The sequence below is a fragment of the Mya arenaria genome, chromosome 12 (genome assembly GCF_026914265.1).
Source record: "Mya arenaria isolate MELC-2E11 chromosome 12, ASM2691426v1".
Lineage (NCBI taxonomy): Eukaryota > Metazoa > Mollusca > Bivalvia > Myida > Myidae > Mya > Mya arenaria.
In genome coordinates, this window is record NC_069133.1 from 22,213,719 (window position 1) to 22,232,868 (window position 19,150).

The 19,150-nt window shown below is 34.3% G+C and overlaps 1 protein-coding gene across 2 annotated transcripts in view; it reads right to left on the bottom strand.

Annotated features, from left to right (window-relative positions):
- The window catches only part of LOC128210368 (G protein-coupled receptor kinase 5-like), a 60,490-nt gene that overhangs the window by 25,931 nt on the left and 15,409 nt on the right, over nt 1–19,150 (bottom strand). For both annotated transcript variants that reach the window (XM_052914683.1, XM_052914682.1), the window contains exons 3-5: nt 13,067–13,179; nt 10,464–10,541; nt 1,978–2,081 (exon numbers count right to left, since the gene is read on the bottom strand). In XM_052914683.1, coding sequence (XP_052770643.1) covers nt 1,978–2,081; nt 10,464–10,541; nt 13,067–13,179 — 295 coding nt within the window. The remainder of the gene's footprint in view (nt 1–1,977; nt 2,082–10,463; nt 10,542–13,066; nt 13,180–19,150) is intronic.

The following is a 19,150-nucleotide window of genomic DNA, read 5'->3' on the forward strand; positions in this document are numbered from 1 at the left end:
ATAAAGATTTGAAAGTTAACAATGATGATCTTAACAACCTTGTTAACTTAACAAACTTCTGAACAATCAGCCCAATATTCTACACAAATCAAAAGATGTTAATAAAATCAAACTACAATCAAGTAACTTTAAGGGTTTACCAATACTACAATCAATTAACTTTAAGGGTTTACCAATACTACAATCAATTAACTATTGTTTCGGAAATAATTATTTTGACCAAATTGAAGATGGTCGCTAAACGGTGTAGAATCACTTCAACACATACGCAGTGATTTCCCTTGAAAGGCATTGTATTTCAAAATTCAAAGGGAAAGCAAGTGCTGCCTGGTGTTTTTAATCGATTAAGTTCTTCGTTTAGGATCAAGCCTATTGTGCATGTAAAATACATGTTTTTTTGCACTTAAATGCTCCAGTAGACTTTATAACAATCGCCATCACACTTTATTGAATGAAACCAATGTGTACAATACACTAAACAAAATTACATAAGGTTGTACGATACACTTTCAGAAAAAAGATATCTGTAGTTCTGCAGCCCTCTTTAAATAAAAAGCAGGTAAAATGGTTGTAACGATCGTATAAAACCTCTCAGATCAAAATAAAGCACCAATAACCCCTTTATTATATATACATAACTGTCTGAAATAGTTCGCAAGGTACTTTACTACACGTTACACCACATCTTAATAACTTGCTATTTCTTTTGACGAAGGTCGTTTCTACTTCGCGCAACGTGACTTGTTATGGCATGTCCTCAGCAGAGTTGAATATAACTTCATTACACTAAGTGGAATAGTGACAATTCTTGTATATAACACCTTCCTCCAAAAATACGCCATTTTCACTAGTGGATCCAGGGAGGGTGCATCCAGCACTCGCATAATAAATCATTTACTTTTTATTTCTATATAGGAGAAAAAGAGTAACAAAATACGCCCAAATGCACCATTTCAGACCAAAACTTGTCTCGAGGGAGTACCCCTGACCCCCCCGTTGAACACTTTAAACTAAATTAATTTCGGTTAAGTTCGCCCCTAAGTTACGCCCCCTCTAACATCATATACTGGGTCTGCCCTTGATTTTACCAAACCGCTCAAGGATACGCCCTTTAACTACCCTAACAATAGCCTTATAGTCTTTTTACTCGGAAGTTTTATAACAAGGAAATTCACTAAGGGCTTCTGATGTGGCCCATTTTCAATGAAGGGAAAGGTTAAATGGTGGGCATCTTATTGGTAAAGACCTTCTTGAACTGCTGCAAGCAGTCGTTGAACATGTCTTAGCAGTCTATTTAGTTAGTCTAGAAATTTACAATATTCTATCACTATTAAAGCTGCACTCTCACAGACTAACCGTTTTGACAACTTTATACTTTGGTCTTGGAATGAGCCAAATTTTGTGTTAATGTCTGAAAACCAGTGATATAAGACTGCCGATAAAACATCAGTTCGCAGTTTTTAATTATTATTTTCATTTCAAAATTTATGTTTTATGCCTAAAAGCGTTACTAACACTTTAAGAAAAATTAAAATTTTGGCAGTTTTCCAAACAATTGAGATCTGTTTTATTTTGAATTCTCATATATGCTTGAATAGAAAGCATTGATACCAAAATCAGCTGACTCTGAGACGAAAAAACGAAAAAGTTGTAAAACGGATAATCTGTAAGGGTGCAGCTTTAACTCTTAGATTTTAGGCTGATAAATCGAGAACACCTGGGTCAGAAACAAATTATGGAAAATATTGCATCATCTATGTAACCATTCTCACGGATTAAGGAGCAATGTCCTATTTCATTAAGTTTATTGTGTTTTTTAAAGCACTTTCACGATTTTTATGCCTCTCACATAGTTGAGTTTTCATAATTTTTTATATCATTTAGCAAATTTTGAAATAACGTTTAACTGTTATCATTTAGAAATGTTGGAAAAAAAACTCCCTGACATTCAAGCTCTCAACAATAACTTTTTCTTACTCTGCACATGCAGAAAAGAGGTCCCTCTCGGCCAGTTTCTCATGCAGTGCCTCCTTGATGACCACCGCTTGGTTCCCGTTTACATGGCTGATGTACTCTGCAGACTGAAATATATAACATGGGAACCAGTCAACAAAATGATCAATAAAAAAGGTGCTTTTAGCGAACATAATCTGCAGACTGATATATTCAACATGGGAACCAGTCAACAAAATGATCAATAAGGAAGGTACTTTTAGGGAACATAGTCTGCAGACTGATATATTCAACATGGGAACCAGTCAACAAAATGATCAATAAGGAAGGTACTTTTAGGGAACATAATCTGCAGACTGAAATAGATAACATGGGAACCAGTCAACAAAATGATCAAAAAGAGAGGTGCTTTTAGGGAACATACTCTGCAGAATGAAATATATAACATGGGAACCAGTCAACAAAATGATCAATAAGGAAGGTACTTTTAGCGAACATAATCTGCAGACTGATATATTCAACATGGGAACCAGTCAACAAAATGATCAATAAGGAAGGTACTTTTAGGGAACATAGTCTGCAGACTGAAATAGATAACATGGGAACCAGTCAACAAAATGATCAAAAAGAGAGGTGCTTTCACATGAAATATATAACATGGGAACCAGTCAACAAAATAATCAATAAGAAGGTGCTTTTAGGAACAAAGTTTTTTAAACGGGCATTGTCTCGGTTTGGTAATTTTCTGCAGTTCTTTTTCACATTCTTATGTATTCCTGACAATATCAATATGACAATCACGTCTTAAATTAAATATAATTTTCTTTAAGCAATAGTAATTTATCAGTTCTGTATGTGAGGATGTCTTTTGGGGTAAATATATTACATCACCCCTCAAGACATCTTCACATACAGTATTGTTTAAATAGCTTCAGTTTTTCACGATGTTATATAACATGTAAGTAAATAATATATTGCAAAATAATTCATTTTTTTCTTTCATGCATGCAATATCTATATTTGTTTTTGTGTTTATAACAATGAGCTATATATGCTTAAGTAACATAAACATTCTGTTCTATTCTGTTAGCAACCATTAGGAAAGATTTAAACCTTTAACTACTTACTAAATAACGCATTTATGGAAAAAAAATCACTGATAACACAATTGCAACTGTGTATTTAAAAGTTGAACACCTAAATATATTAAATGATTGGTGAGTGCTAAAAGATTTACTGTGATCTACTACCGTCTCAAAAGGTAGAAATACCGTGTTTTCTGCACCTGTTATTTTAAATTCAACTCAGTATCCTTAATAGGAACCACTGTTTTCGGCATTTATTAATCATTTTTTGGTAAAATAAAACATCTTTAAACAAACAAGTCATCAATTTAGTGCAATTACTCAATAGCTGCATGACAAAATAGAAGCAGTTATTGAGTTCTTGCACTAAGGTCATGAAGTGCACCTCAGAGGAAATGCCAAGGCTTATCAGTTGTTTTTCTCTCCAAAAAGGGGCATAACTCAACAATTATTACAGCCAGAGTAATGGGCCTTGCTTAACATGTGTAGGTTTTAGCTAAAGAGTTATGGAAGGCTGCTGCACCCTGTCCTTTTTTGGAAGCACCCTTATGCCCTCATGGACACTAGCATAGGTACCCTTTTGACTACATATGATTAAATGCTTAAGAATGTCAAATATATTTTTTGGTTTTGACTTTTGATTAAAACTCATAAGATTATATTTTCTTATACATATATATACGCATATTATGTATAAGCATTTGAAACCTAATACTAAATCAATTAAACACAATCCTTGACATTTCTGTCAAATTCATAATTATTAAGTTGTTCAGAGTCCCATACAATGCGACCTTTTTCTCCCAGCATCCTGTCCCTTTCCTGCATCACCCTGTCCCCTTTCTGCAGCACCCTGCCCTTTTTAAAACCTGGCTAAAACATGTGTATATTATCTCTGGCAACATGTGTGACAAGATTCATTTGACTATCTTGAAAAGAAATTCAGTTAAGGGCAATGTTAATAATCTCAACTATGTTGATGACTACCACCATCATACCAACAACACCAAGGCTAAGTTGTCAATATCTATCACACTTGTATTATATTTCTATGCTCTTTGTTTGTGTATGGGTCGGAGGCTTTTCGTACAATAAACTTTGAACTTTGCTATGATAATAACATAAAATTGTTTCTTGAAAAGAGAAAAGCTAAAAATTCAATTAGGTTTCATTCTTTAAATGTTTGGCCTTGTTGTTTGGTTTTATTCAATTCAAGGTGCAGGGCGATCAAACAGGATGTTTACACTCATGATTATATCAATGTTGTTTCCTGTAGTTGAATTGCGATGTCCCTGAACTTTTTTTTATTTAGTTGATACTAATTTATCTTGACTGAGCTTATATGTTTGTTTCCATGGAAGACACCACGTAAGAGCTGGTGTCCTTTTAAAGAGGCCAGGAGGAAGTGGCGCTGTGGGGCTCGGACCCACATGCTCTTGAGCAAAAGGCAGACACCAAGTTGTGAAGACCAACTCCAGTTTTTGTTTTCAATACTAATGGATCACGGTGAAACATTTGGTAATAATTTTTTTTTTTAGATGACTGTTTCACCGTTCAATATGTGTTCATTGCATAATTCTTATTGCATAATTAAGGGATCATAAAGATGTGATCATAAAGATGTGTTTCTACACAAACCATGAACACCATTGTAACAATTTTCCTTTTTTACATGTGAATGTTTACATCTACACCGGCTGGTATGAATAAATACTATTTGCAGACAATACCAGACAGATACACAAAATTAATACAGACCCTAGTTGAACTTTTTTATTTGAGTAAATAAAATTTGAGGGGCAGCCGAAAAGAGGGGGCAGCGGGGATGGTAATCTAGCAATAAATTAATAGTTGCCTTAAATGTTTCACAATATCTACAATATAACTAATTATGACAGACCACAGGTCCTGGAGTACACCAGGGAAAGCGGGCAATATAGGCCATGACTTTACCCTCAAGGTGGCCCCGCAGTGCCAAGTGAATGCGGTGGTTTTGTTTTCACGCTAAAAATAGCGGGGTATGGGCCTAACTTAGGATGTTCCCCGGGTGCGGTGGCATAGTCGGGGATTTTACCAGCAGTTTGTCCCTGCAAGACGGGGATTAAACCTGGGATTGGCTGGACTGAAGGAGGGAGGGGAGGGGGGCATGGTTACAATTGACTGATGCATTACAAAAATATTAAATTTTTGCCTTTTCTAAGTCTAAGTCTCAAACACAGACTAAAGACATTACGAAATACCGACCCAGATATGATGGTAAGAAAGAATGAGGGATAAGAAACATTAAGATTACACACAAGAGAAATCAAGAAAAGCCTTATCTGATTTATAAATCATTCAATCATCTAAAACAATTTAGCAAAGAAGTTTCTGTAAGACTCTTCAAAGTAAGTTGATATACCTTTAACCTAATTGATTGTGATCAAATTGACTGAATTCTTTTTTTTCTGTTCACAAAAATCATCATTCGCCAATTGAACAGAGAAAAACATGTTCATTAATAAACATTTATACAAACTTTCACATAAAAATGCCAAATGCATGACTTAAAATTACAATTTAATATCCCGGAATTTATCTGCTGTTTATAAATAGACTCAAGCTGTTACTGATAGGTAAATCTGGCTTGTAGAACTGTTAAAACACCCTGGGCAAAATGCTCTATATTAAATAACTTGCATTTAAAACTTAAACAATTGAACAATTGCGAACAATTGCGAACAATTGTTTCGATTCTGCCGAAGTTGAGATTTGTAGACAGTAAATGCACCCTCAGCTTGATTAAAAACAATTATTTATATATTCCATCTGTCCGTTCAAGTAAACATAATACACCAGAAAAAAGGATAACAGTTTTAACAGAAAATTAAGAGGTTGTTTTTTATAAGACTGTTTCATACAAGAAAATATTTGATAAAGGTATCCATAGAGTTCTGACCAGGTTTTAGAAAGGGCAGGGTGCTGCAGAAAAGGGACAGTGTGCTGCAGAAAAGGGACAGGGTGCTCAAAGAGAAAAAGGGCCCATTGTTGTGAACAACCTGAAGCATTTTAAAGATGCACTCTTACTCCCAAATAAGATTTACCACAATTAAAACAAATGTTTTCATTAACCAAAAAGGATGAATAAATGTCAAAAACAATGGTTCTCATGAAGGATACCAAGTTTAATTTGAAAGAAAGGTGCCGAAAACAGGGTATTTCTACCTTATGACACGATAGAAGATTACAGTAAAATCTTTTAGCAATTTCACCAATCATTTAATATTTTTGAGTTTTCAGCTTTTAATACACAATTACAATCTTGTTATCAGTAATTAATATTTTCCATAAATGCATTATTTAGTAAGTACCGTATTATATCATGCATAGGACACACTTTTTTACCCCAAATTCTCGTCTTAAAAATTGCCTGCGTCCTTTCTATGCTATTAGAACTTCATCTGGGGGTTTTCCAAGTCCATTTCAGGTCGAAAATATCGGACCGGGGAAGAACGCGGTAATAGTAAGTATCTGTACTGCGTCACCGAAGAGAACAACTGACATAGGTAAAATCACGCACGTTAACACACGCAGAAATATATTGAATGTTTACTTTAAAATGATTTATTGAGAAATAAATTGAAAACAAACACGAGTGTTTACTTTTTTCAAAAGGGACGCTACTCACAAAAACTCAATGTCAGTCAGCACTTTAACTGGATTGAGTTATAACGGCAACGGAAAATCGGGAAAGGAGGTAAATATCAATTAATCGTTGTTCATGATTTTAATGTTTCGATATTTTACAAAACATTTTGTTGTATGTTACTGTTTTAAAAAATTTATAAAGGAATGTGCATAATGCAAAGTAGCATTATTGTAACTATCAAAAACACCCGCTGTCTGTCATTAGAAAAACATCAATAGAACAAACTATTGCGATGGTATTACCGTATGGTTGTTTGTTCGCAATTTACCCGACGTGCCTTCCGCTGGCAATGCTAATTACCGACATCATTAATTATGCCGACATGCTTTAATCCGCGCAGCGACAAGCCTTATCAAAACAATCATCAGTTTTGACTTGTGTATTTGCTGTGATTGCAACGGTTGACTGTCATTCAGATGGCATGTCGGGACTATTGCAACGGTTGACTGTCAGTCAGAAGGCGTGTCGGGACTATTACGGCATTTGTATAAGTCTTATAATATGCGTGAATGTTCTCAAAATGTCAAGTCATATATATCATTGTTGTGTACGCTAAATTACCGAAATACGACGATAATTATCGAAATACACAAGACAGTTTTCGAAATATGCCTTATATACAATTTTTTGTTTGTTTTTTACTTCAATATATGTTATAAATACTTGACCAACCTCAATTTTTCGGCTCCGATTTTGATATTTTTCCGCTGCGTCCTATCTTATATATTAAGGGTTTTTACCCGTTTTCTCAACTATTTTTTTGCCTGCGTCCTATCTATGCTAGCGTCCTATACATGATATAATACGGTGGTAAAGGTTTATCACTCAAAATTTATGTTTGTTATACATGTGTATGTACTGATTTTGAATAAGAGTGTCACTTTAAGAATTAGATAGGAATAATATTAGGAAATGTGTAAAATCATAGTAATACTAGGCTTAAACTGCCAAATTTGTATGTGTCTATAATCACTGTATAGTTTAAGCAAAACAAGGAAATATTTGATTATCTTAAGCATTTAACTCATTGATGGCAAAATGGTGCACATGCTGGTCTCCATGAGGGCATAAGGTTTCTAGTTCTACATACACAGAAATATGATTCCAAAAAGCAATCACATGATATGATAGTTGATTAGGTATCGGTGAAAAAGCCAATGACATGACACTGTATCTAACAGGACACAAACAGAAATTTTATTAGAGTTTAAAGCGGAAAAATTGTACATGAAAATTCGAGTAACATGATGTTTCAATGTAAACATCGAATTTCCTTGAAAATCAGAATGTTATTTGTTTTCTAAATTTTTGGAGGATTATTTAGACCATGTCCACATACTTAAATTCTTTAATCGAAACTTACATTGTTGTAAAAGTATCATTTCAGTGAATAAATTACACCATTTTCATTTCATTCTCACACTTCCAGAAAAGTTCATGGCTTACAAAATGGCGGACAATGACAGCGAGTATTATTCTTTAATGAGGTTTTCACGGAATTAATGAATGTATTGGAATTTTTTAACCATTATTCAAACCAATATTGCTTGCATTTAATGTCTGATTCATGAGATACAAAAACGTTGAAACATCAATGTACTGGATAGCGAGCGGGGCAATAGAAGTAGTGTAGTCATTTTTCTCTCTAACCCTATTACACGTTCTAGAGTTCTGGTGACCTTTCAACCCCGGCAGGCGTTGAAGCGGAGCTGCAGTGTACTTATAGCCTACTAATCAATTTTCTCATTCACAACATGAGGAATAACAAGACTTAAAGGGGTTCTCACATGGATCAGTACGGGTCACAACCGATGTAAACAAACAAGTATTTAGTGACGTTAACGTTTGAAGAATATAAAAATATTTTTTTAGGCTAAGAAATATTTCCATAATTTTTCTGTCAAAAAAGTTATTTAAAAACTAACATCACTTATTTGTTTGTTCACATCGGTTGTGACCCATGGAGACCCATGTGAGAACCCCTTTAAGTCACATGATTCCTCACCCTGTTTCATGTGATGTGTTAAGTATTATATCATAATCACTAGAAAAGTGTGTTTATCGGTCATTATAAGCTCCGTAAAATACTAAGAAATGAAATCAAGACCACTTCTTTTAATTACAAAAAAATCCCGAAGACAGACATCACAACCGATGTAATTGCTTTCTGATAGTATATCGGTGTCTATTCACTTTAGAAACGCATTTGATATATGACAGCGTCATCTAGGTCCTCGTTTATCATATCTCTTACTACCAAAAACTATAAGACGACAATATAAGAATTCTTGGAGTTCAGCTTCGATGGCGGTTTCTTCATGACAGATTTCACTGGTTGTTTGGCTGTTCAACTACTCCCAAGAGAAGAGCAAAGCAATTACTCATAAATCACTTTAAGTCTGTTTCTTAACTTCCTAGTTAGAATAAAAACAACCCAACATTCTATGTAGAATCAAGGTTAAGATTTATCTTACTTTTTATCATGATTCTTAAAATGATAACAAGTGTATCTGTTGCAAAGAAATATGAACTGATTTAGCTATAGGAGCCTGCGGTAAAATATAATATATTTGTTTAGTATGGGTAAAAAAAATTATTTGTTTCAGGTTTCCCGACCTACCATAATATTTTGAACAAGCCTTAATTTGTTACTGGCACTGCTTGCAGATAATTAATTTCTGTGAACTTCATCATTTTTTCTTATCCTAATTAGAGATTAATTCTGTAGAATCTTGTTCATCCAAAATGCCTTTGTGTTCCCTGACAAGATGTCATGGTTTTCAGTGTGAATGTATTGAGACACAATTATATTAAAATCTTGAAAAAAAACTTGACCTACATACCTGTTGCAAGGAAATCGGAAACTATCTATATATATTTTTTCCTGTATGAAAACAATCAGTTACAGTTTCAGATAAGCAAGGTGTTATTAGGTGTATAATCAAACTAAAGTCGAATAATTCGAAAAGAATTGTATGAATGAGTACAGAAAATATAAATGATATTGAAAAATGCTGTAATTAATTGAAATGGGGTTTTTAATACCAAATTCATTTAGCCAGATTTTTATGAAAGCTGATACCTTTTCATCCACAAAGTCAAGGTCACTTTCCAAGATTGAATCCAATATTGGTATATATAAAAATAATAAAAATATAAAAAGCCGCTACACCCATATTCAATATAATTCTTATCCTTTTCCTTAGAAATGCCTCATTCATTAAATCTATTGGCCACATTTGAAATAATTATTCTTTATGAATTAAAATTAGCAGTATCTTGTGCAATTTGAGTATTTATTCTTGAAGAAATGTAACACACCACATAATAAAAACATTGTATAAAAGAATAGCTGATATTTGAAACATTGTATCATTGGTCAAATGACGTCATGCTAATCCAATCGGAATGCAATATTGAAATAAAACCATGACGTCATAACCCCTTGCATGTTATTAAGGAATGAATTGCGAGATTTGATGTCATTATCAGGGTATGAACGCAGTTGGGCTGGTTAAAGTGTGTGGAGTGTGAAGGATTACTTACATAATACAATATGAACATCAAGATTTTTCTATACAAAGGGTAGCAACATTTTAATTCAGGTCATTGCCTTATGAAAATAACGGCTGCACTGCACTATGATTGGAGAGCATTATGCTTTAAACAAGTTGCCACTTGTCAAGTGTAGCACCTATCTGAATGTGACTGATTTTATGTACATTTGTATAACTTACCTCTGCTAATAAATATTTTTCATAAATTTGTTGAGCTTTAGAACATCGCTTTTCATTCGGAGAGAGCTCGTATTCACTCTGAAAATAGAAATAAAAAATAAGCATTTAAGGATTTCGTATTCAAAAAAAGAAAGCAGAAAAGTGATACCTTAATAGTATCATTCAAGACATTAATGATGTCATAATGATATTTGAGCATTTCTCAAATATAACATTATGAACCATAACTGCGTTATTAACTTTTTTTAAATGTGCAAAAATAAATATTTGTTCAGGGTCATTTGAAGGTCATCAAAGTAACTACGCACAATTGCTTGTTAAATTGATGTGTATCGCTATGGTTATATTTTATCTTTTATCTTTAAGCCTGAGTTAATTCTTAAATTATATAGTATCTAATTTGGAGCCCAACTAGATCCAGAGCTCGAAATTAGCAGAATCCTGCAAGCCCTGCACTGGTTAAATGCTCTCCGGGTTTCTATAATACTATAGTTTATATACCAGGTAATATTTAGATGAAATGAAGAAATATCGTAATGATAAAGAATGGGTGAAGTGAGCGTAGCTTCTTATGGACCGCTGATGTCTTAATACTGATTTTTATTAAAATACAGTGATGTTCGGACCGGTAGACTTTATGTATGCAAAGATGGGACAGGTTTATGTGAGGTATAATATCAGATCATATTCAATCAGGCTCACTAGTCAATAATTGTATAATGTATTGTACCTATAGAAATTAAAAGACATGCAGGGAATGAGGTGCCATTTCTAACACAAAACTGCCATAGAAGTTGAAAAACTCTGAATGATTTCAGGCCCACACGTTCATCCATAATTAAAACGACAACTCATATTCAGTTTGTTTGGCATTTCCTGACTGACTCACAAAACTATCCGAGAAATTAATATTATTTTCGCCAATCCAGTGGTTCATTGTTTTCGGGGCCCTTTGATAGGGGAAAAATAGCATAGTTTTGGCAAAGAGGAGAAATACATACATATATGATTCATATAATGGTCAACTTGTTGTCAAACCATTTATTTAATAAACCTATAGACATATTCATGAAAGGTACTTAATTGCTGCCTTTGCTAAATCTTAAGAGGTCAAAGCGCCCCCCCCCCCTTTTTTTATTATATTTCACTGTTTCAAACAGTGAAGTAACATTTTGATATTTTTCACTTTTTTGAAATTTAAGCCCGCTCTCAATTTCAAATCAAACCTCAGGGCGCACAGGGCTGGGACACAAATTCAACAACGCTATTTCCAAAATAATGTTACATTCATATACATTTTGGGCATGTAAACTTGTGAACACTAAAATTAAATATTTAGAGAACTTTTCGGTGAAATAAATTTAAATCTGTCACTAAAACAAACAATTATCCTCTCTATATCTTTTCTAAAGACAAATTTTTACCTGGGTCAGGGAAAAATATATGATTTTTTTTAGGAGGGGGTATGGGGCCGATTTTAGGGCAAATCGGCCTGTAAACAGGGCCAAAAAAACACACTGTTATCGTTCATTACTGTGAATTTACTTCTTAAAAATAGTAAATACTAACCTACTTACCCACATGTAAAAATGTGGGAAGGGAAATGCCTAACAAACTATATATTAAAGGGACTGTACTCTGTATGATAAAACAGCGGAAAAAAGAAAAGAAAATTGTCGAAAACTGACAAACTTGGTATCGATGTGTACAATGCATTGGAACTTACTAACTGAAGTACCACTTAGTTTACAATTAATTTATTTTTCGCAGTTTTTTCGTATTTTCCCCTTAAAAAATATTACAAGGTATGTCTACCTAGTAGAATTTATTCCTTATGCGTGATTGGCTAGTCAATGTTATCAAGTGATATGACCAAGTTAGGTACATAGCTTAAATATTCCAACTGGTTAGGGTAAGCATTCGTAGCACAGTGGATACAACACTGGACTGCAATTTTGGCGACACCGGTTCGAACCCGGTCTCTGACTCAATTTTTTTTTTACATTTTGGTATTTCTTTTTACAATTATGATATCAAAGAGTAAAACATTTTATTAAATAATTGTCCTGAGATTTGTTACAGAAAAAAAACTTTATTTGGTGCCAATCTGGTGTACAGTCTCTTTAAGTATGGCTTATTTGTGCCTGAGTCACTCATAAATATATAAATACTCCATTAAGCCTTAGCTGCAATTGCATGCACATAATAGCTTTGCTAATTCTTTCATTAGATCTATAATCATCATCCCAGCACCCCCACCCACCAACCCTACCTCCTGAAAGGCTTGAACAATATGCATTAAATAATTTACACAATATGCAAATGCTACATATTTGATATAAATGCAAAATGACATTGGAAGGTAAGTTAGCTGATAGAAAAATAATTGTACTGGATCTGTATACTCACTGTAAAATTTGGCTCATTCCATGACAAGAATTAAAAGTTTTCAAAAAGATCAACCTGTGAGAGTGCAGCTTTAACAAAACTTTGAACAATGTCTCTGTTGTTGCTGAGGACGATAACAGCACAAAGGCTATGACAAAACCTCGACTAATGGACACCATTAATAAATATACAATAGAATTCAAAACTGTACTCACAATATCATCTAAAAAATTTATAGCTTTCTTGAGGTCTGGTTTTTTATCACAGTACATTCGGAACAGTTGTCGGCCGATTGGCTGGGAAGTGACGATATACTTGTACGTCAAACCTGAAAAGATAAATGTAGGATTGATCAATTGATTGATTTTAAATCGTGAGCGACGAAACGAAATCATGCACAGTTTTTCATAAATCTGCTATGTACATGTGAATAAGAATCATTTACCATTCCCAGTGATAAAGGTCCAAGGTGAGCTAGGAGTATCAAACAAAAGACCGTCTGAGACAATCGTTCTGACCAATTTTGAAAAGCGTTGGTCTTAAATTTTGGCCTCTAGAATGAAAACAAACCAATTCTTGATGAGTCACAACAGACGCAAGAAATCCCACCAACCACAATAGCTCACCGTGAACACGCCCTGAGCATGAGCCTTGAGCAACAAAACGTATATGCTGGCTTGTTCTGGCTTTTTTGTTGCATTTTGGATGGTCTGACAGTTTAGCCACGACCAATCAAAGGGTTTACCATAAGAACTTTCCACTGAATGTCTTGGGACCCTTATGGTTGACAATTTTATGGGTCTCTGGTCTGGGGTCCCAATATAAAGTTTAATACTCAATTACTGTTTACTTTCAGGGTCCCATGGACGGACAATTTAGAAATGGCTAGGAATATCCCTACCCATAGTGGTCGAAATTAGGACAAGCCCGCAAGTCCTGTACCAGTAAATTGCTTTCAGGGCATGCTCAAAATCCATCATGTTGTTATATAGCAAGGTGTTCATATATGTATATATGTATAATGCACTCTCGCATTTATCAACTATTGCCATGCCATGTGTTATGTTATTGTAACAACGATGAACTGTATATGTTCAAGTTAACAATAAATTTTCTGTTCTGTTCTGTTCTGTTGAAATTTATTGATGGCAAGCACTACTATGAGGATTCGGGCGTGAACATCCAAGTCTAATTTCAATGACTGTACCATGCGCAACAAACCTAATAGTTATCTAACATCAAAAATATCAAAAGACCATGACGGACATTTTAAAAAACAACTGATGTGTAAATATATCAGTTTTTGGTATCACTAATATAAAATGCTTTTGCAACAGATCATGAATTTGAAAAAAAACTGATTCGCTTAATTTGTGCTCATAATTGATAAAGTGTGCTGATACAGATTCTATGTGAAAAATAAATGAGAAAATTAATTGATAAACAAATTTTGACAAACTAGAATAGAAAATATACTAAACTATGCAACCAGTGAATACATGGTGTTCTGCCATATAACACCGCCACTTAAAAACAGGAAACATTTGTAATCAGCCCTCTGCCACTTGGCGTCATTGACTATTATATAAGGCTCTCATGTTGCTCTTAAACTTACTTCAATATGTCTATTTACGGTAAGTAATCTGAAACATATTTTGTAAGTGCATTAAAGGGACTCGGTCATGTTTTGTAAAAACACTGATTTTTTTGATGACGAAATAAAGCATGGCATATCATTAGAGGTGTTCAAACTAAGATTCTGACAGCTGAACCCTTCAACTAATGTTGATCAAAGCTCAAATTTTGTCTTTGAAGTCAATGATTTTTAGCAGCATTAGTAAAGCTTTTCAACAAAAGACTTATTTAAAAGTGAAATTATCCCCAAACGTATATTAGAGTCCTTGTAGGCAAGCAGTTTTGTTGTCAGTTATCAAACTTTTTCTTTACAGTACCCACATGGGTTCACCCCCCACTTAAACTAAATGTTTTTTATACTTTTTTTTCCGCAATTTTGGTAAAATCATTGTAATTTTAGTGTTTTCAAAACAAATCATGAGCATGTCCTCTAAAACCACACTCTCTGCTCTGGCAGTATATTTGTTTATATTCACAAGAAAAGAAATAAAAAGCAAGTTGACTAAAAGGTCTCTTAAAAGCTTCTCATAACCTCACTACTGTAAAGAAATACTGTCATCAAAAATGTTCAAGCAGCCCTAAACAATAACAATAAATATTAAAATGTTGACAATTTTCATTTCAATGTCACGATTTTGTATTTTCTTTAAATTTAATATTTAACATTTGGTACATAAACCCCTCAGTCTATTTCAATCCATGTTAACAGTGGTGTAATGAATATGGTCGCGACTGCTGACCTAGTGTACGCGGATACGAATCAATCCTGCTGACGGCAGAATATATTTCTTTATATTATTTTCTAAAAAAAATATAATTATATTCATAAGCTTTCTATAATGTCTTAACTAATCCTTTGCTATGTTGTTCTTTTCAAGTTAAGCCAAGCTTGGCGTTTGAATGCATACAAAGCATCAACAGTTAATAGGCGTTTAATATTATTTTTGAGATCGCAGATTTACACTAGTCAAGTTTTAGCTAAAAATAAATTGTATAGTACATGGACATAATATACGAAAATGTTACATGAGCAAAATTGGAAAACCCATAATTTTATACCTGGGATTTGAGCTAATTGCTTTATCTAAAGGGGGTGCTGCACCCTTGTCTTTGCTGTCAAATTCATAATATTCAAGTTCTTTATACAGCCCATACAACGCACCCTTTTCACTCGGTCCCTCTTCTGCAGTCCAAGGCTGGCTAAAACCCTATTCTTATGTCAAATTACTCTTAACAGCACATTTGAGTTTCCCCAAAATTTAACTTACTTTATTGTTAATCAGATTGGTTTTGCTTCATATTTTCAAATATGTTCTTTATTATGTCTTTTTTTTTCCATAATTTCCTAAGAATGGGCGGAGTGAGAGTAGCGAACGAGTCCTCCTTAATTATTAAGAAATCACTTCATGTCATCTAACTATTCCTTAATGTCCAAGAATGGGACTGCTCTAAGATTGTGAATTACATCTTAAAAACAATAGTAGCAAATCTTAGCATCACTACCACTGTTCAAAACTATCATTGCTCCTGTCATCTAACTGAGTTAGAATACAACCTCGGCTGATTATCGACGCAAATTCTGACGTATGACTGGCAGTAGGCGGACCTTAAAACAGGAGCAAACGCAGAAATTCTTACTGATTATGCACCAGTCATTTGTAACCACGCCCCCCCCCCCCCCCCCCCCCCCAGTTCGGGGAAAAGCGAGGACTTTGACTTTCGGTCCAGCAAAGCCTGTGCAAAATCTCCGCCCTGCGGAGACGATCTGCTGGTAAAACCACCGCCAAATGCCCCCGCAATTGACTGGTGCATTAAGTCTACTACTTAATTGTTGCTATCTGCAATCTCATTGGCTGAAAATGTAGGTTGTATTCTAATAGGCATTAAATCATGGATGATCGTGACTTTGTATTCATGACAAGTCCGTATGAACGGAAATGACAATTTTAAAAATTTGTATAAATTGAAATGCAATTTAGGATTGAAACAGGTCTTTCACCAATCAAAAGAAAACTTTCTTAAAACACAAATTACTGTTATTTATACTCTCGTAGTTGAATAATCGCCAATATACGTATTTCCACAGTATTTTAATCGGCAGCATTCTTACAAATCGATAAAATTTGACAGCTGAATTTGAACCATGATTAATGCTTCTATGATAAGGTTGGGAGGGGGCCTGGAATCAGGACTAAAAAAACTAAGAGCCAGGCTTTAGTTGATATGAAATCATTTCTGCTGTATATCATCTCAGCAAGAATGAAAAAAATGATCACAGAAAAAACTTTCTTACAATGTGCAGACAAGAATACGTTTAATGAAGATCATGACTGAAGTCCCGGGCTACATAAACAATTGTTAGAAATGTTTATCTACAAAACATCATAGTTAAAAGAGTGCTTCAAATTCGATAAACATAATCTACCTAGAAGGCTTATGAGAAGTACCTCTTGGCACTAAAATTGAAATATATAAAACTAAGGCAATTGTGCTTGGAAGTTATACAAAATACAAACATAATGCTTGGAATTTATATCCATTTTACTCTGATATGAAATTTGAGTCATGTTTTCATGTACTCAGTTTTTTCCTTAGTTTCATCATTATCATCATAATCATCGTCGTCGTCATCATCATCGTCGTCGTCATCATCATCATCATCATCATCATCATCATCATCATCATCATCATCATCATCATCATCATCATCATCATCATCATCGTCATCATCGTCATCATTGCCATCATCATCATCATCATCCCCATCATATCATCATCATAATTATCATCATCATCATCATCACCATCATCCACACCAAAATCCATCAATACCTCAACCACAACATCATCCACTATCTGCAGCAACAAGAACAACAACAGCAGCAATAGGGTGAGAAAATACATGCATGACATGAATGGTAAAGTGAATCACTTTAAAGCTCATTTATCAACAACGGCTGACCCATGCATATAACACACAGAGAGAACATTTGGACTTCCAAGCAAACAGCCTAGAATTATCCAATTATTATAAATGCTGCAAGTATGAAGGGATGGCAAAAACAATACGGGAGCAAAATAAATGAGAATTGTTCAATACAAAAAATGTCCCGAATGACACATTGTTCGGTACTCTGTGTGACAATTCCAGAAAATCAGCAGCAACGGACACCGGTCTTTTGCATGATCAACAATCAAGCTAGTAAAAGCTGTGTATATCCAAGGAAAAACTATATGAGCTGAAATAAACATGATACGAGAAGCATTTGCTGCAATACAAGTTGAGTTGCTTTGTTTGCAGCCATTAAATCATTTAGTGGCAATTTCTTTTCCTGTGACAGGTGATTTCTAGGTGTTATAACAGAATTACGGTATTAAGCTGGTCGTGCCTTATAAGGAATTCAATATCTGAGCACTCTCTGTATTACTTGGAACGTACAGACATGACTGATGCACATATTGGCATTTATGTTGGCACCTCGACCAGTCAGTGCTAGATTGAAATTGAAAATCGTAACATTTATGGTTCATTAAAATGCACCCTAGATTTTGTTCTGTTTTCTTGTATTTATTGGCATTTTATAACCTTTTTATGGTAAAACAAGGAATAAATTGATACATGTATTTATGATGCATGATTTTGAAATGGGTATAATGTGAAAGGTTTTAGCCAGGTTTAAAAAGGGGAGGCTCTGCAGAAAAGGAACAGGGTGTTTAAGGTGAAAAGGGCACATTGTATGGGGCCAGAAGAACTGAACATTATGAATTAGACTGAAATTAATAGTCATTTGTTTAATTGATGTAATATTAGGTTTCAACGGCTAAATATTCAAAGAACTTCCATATAATAAATTTGACAAAAAATTTACTAAATGTGTTTAATTGAAGTAGTTTTAGGTTTCAGCTGCCAGATACATTAAATTTGTTTGTATTTGTAATGATTTAATAAGCTTTTACACAAAACAATAGAAGTATTTGAATATCTCGAGCATTCAATTCTGAGAAGGCAGAAGGATGTTTATGTTGGCATCAATTAGGACAGAAAAGTATATGTATGTATGTATGTATAAATGTATTTCTTTAGACCTTGCGGTCAAGGATAACCCCTGAAAGTGCAAGCACTTATTTCCAACGGGGTCCTTTGTTTTTTCTGAAGGGACAGCACGCTGAAGAGACAGTGGTAGGATACAAGAAGTCCGGGTGCGATACTCTAGCTCTTTTTCGAAGAGACCCCTTGGTTCTTTTACGTGCTCGGTGTAAAGCACCGATACACCGAGTGTTTTCATCGTTTTATTTGTCTACACCTAACCTCCCATATCAAATTTGTACGTTGTTTTCATCGTTTATTTGTCCACACCTTACCTCCAATATCGACATGGTACTACGTTTTCATCAGTTTATTGGTCTACACCTAACCTCTCATATCGAAAAGGTACGTCGTTTCTATCGGTAATTTGTCTACACCTCGCTAACCTCTCATATCGATATGGTACGTTGTTTTCATCGTTTTTTTGTCTACACCTAACCTCCCATATCTAAATGGTTCTTTGTTTTGATCATTTCTTTTTGTCAAAACCTTCAATATCAAAATGGTACGGTAACAAGCTTAATTGGCGTAACAATTCTATAACTACTGTGCGGATATATTACGCCGCTATTCAATC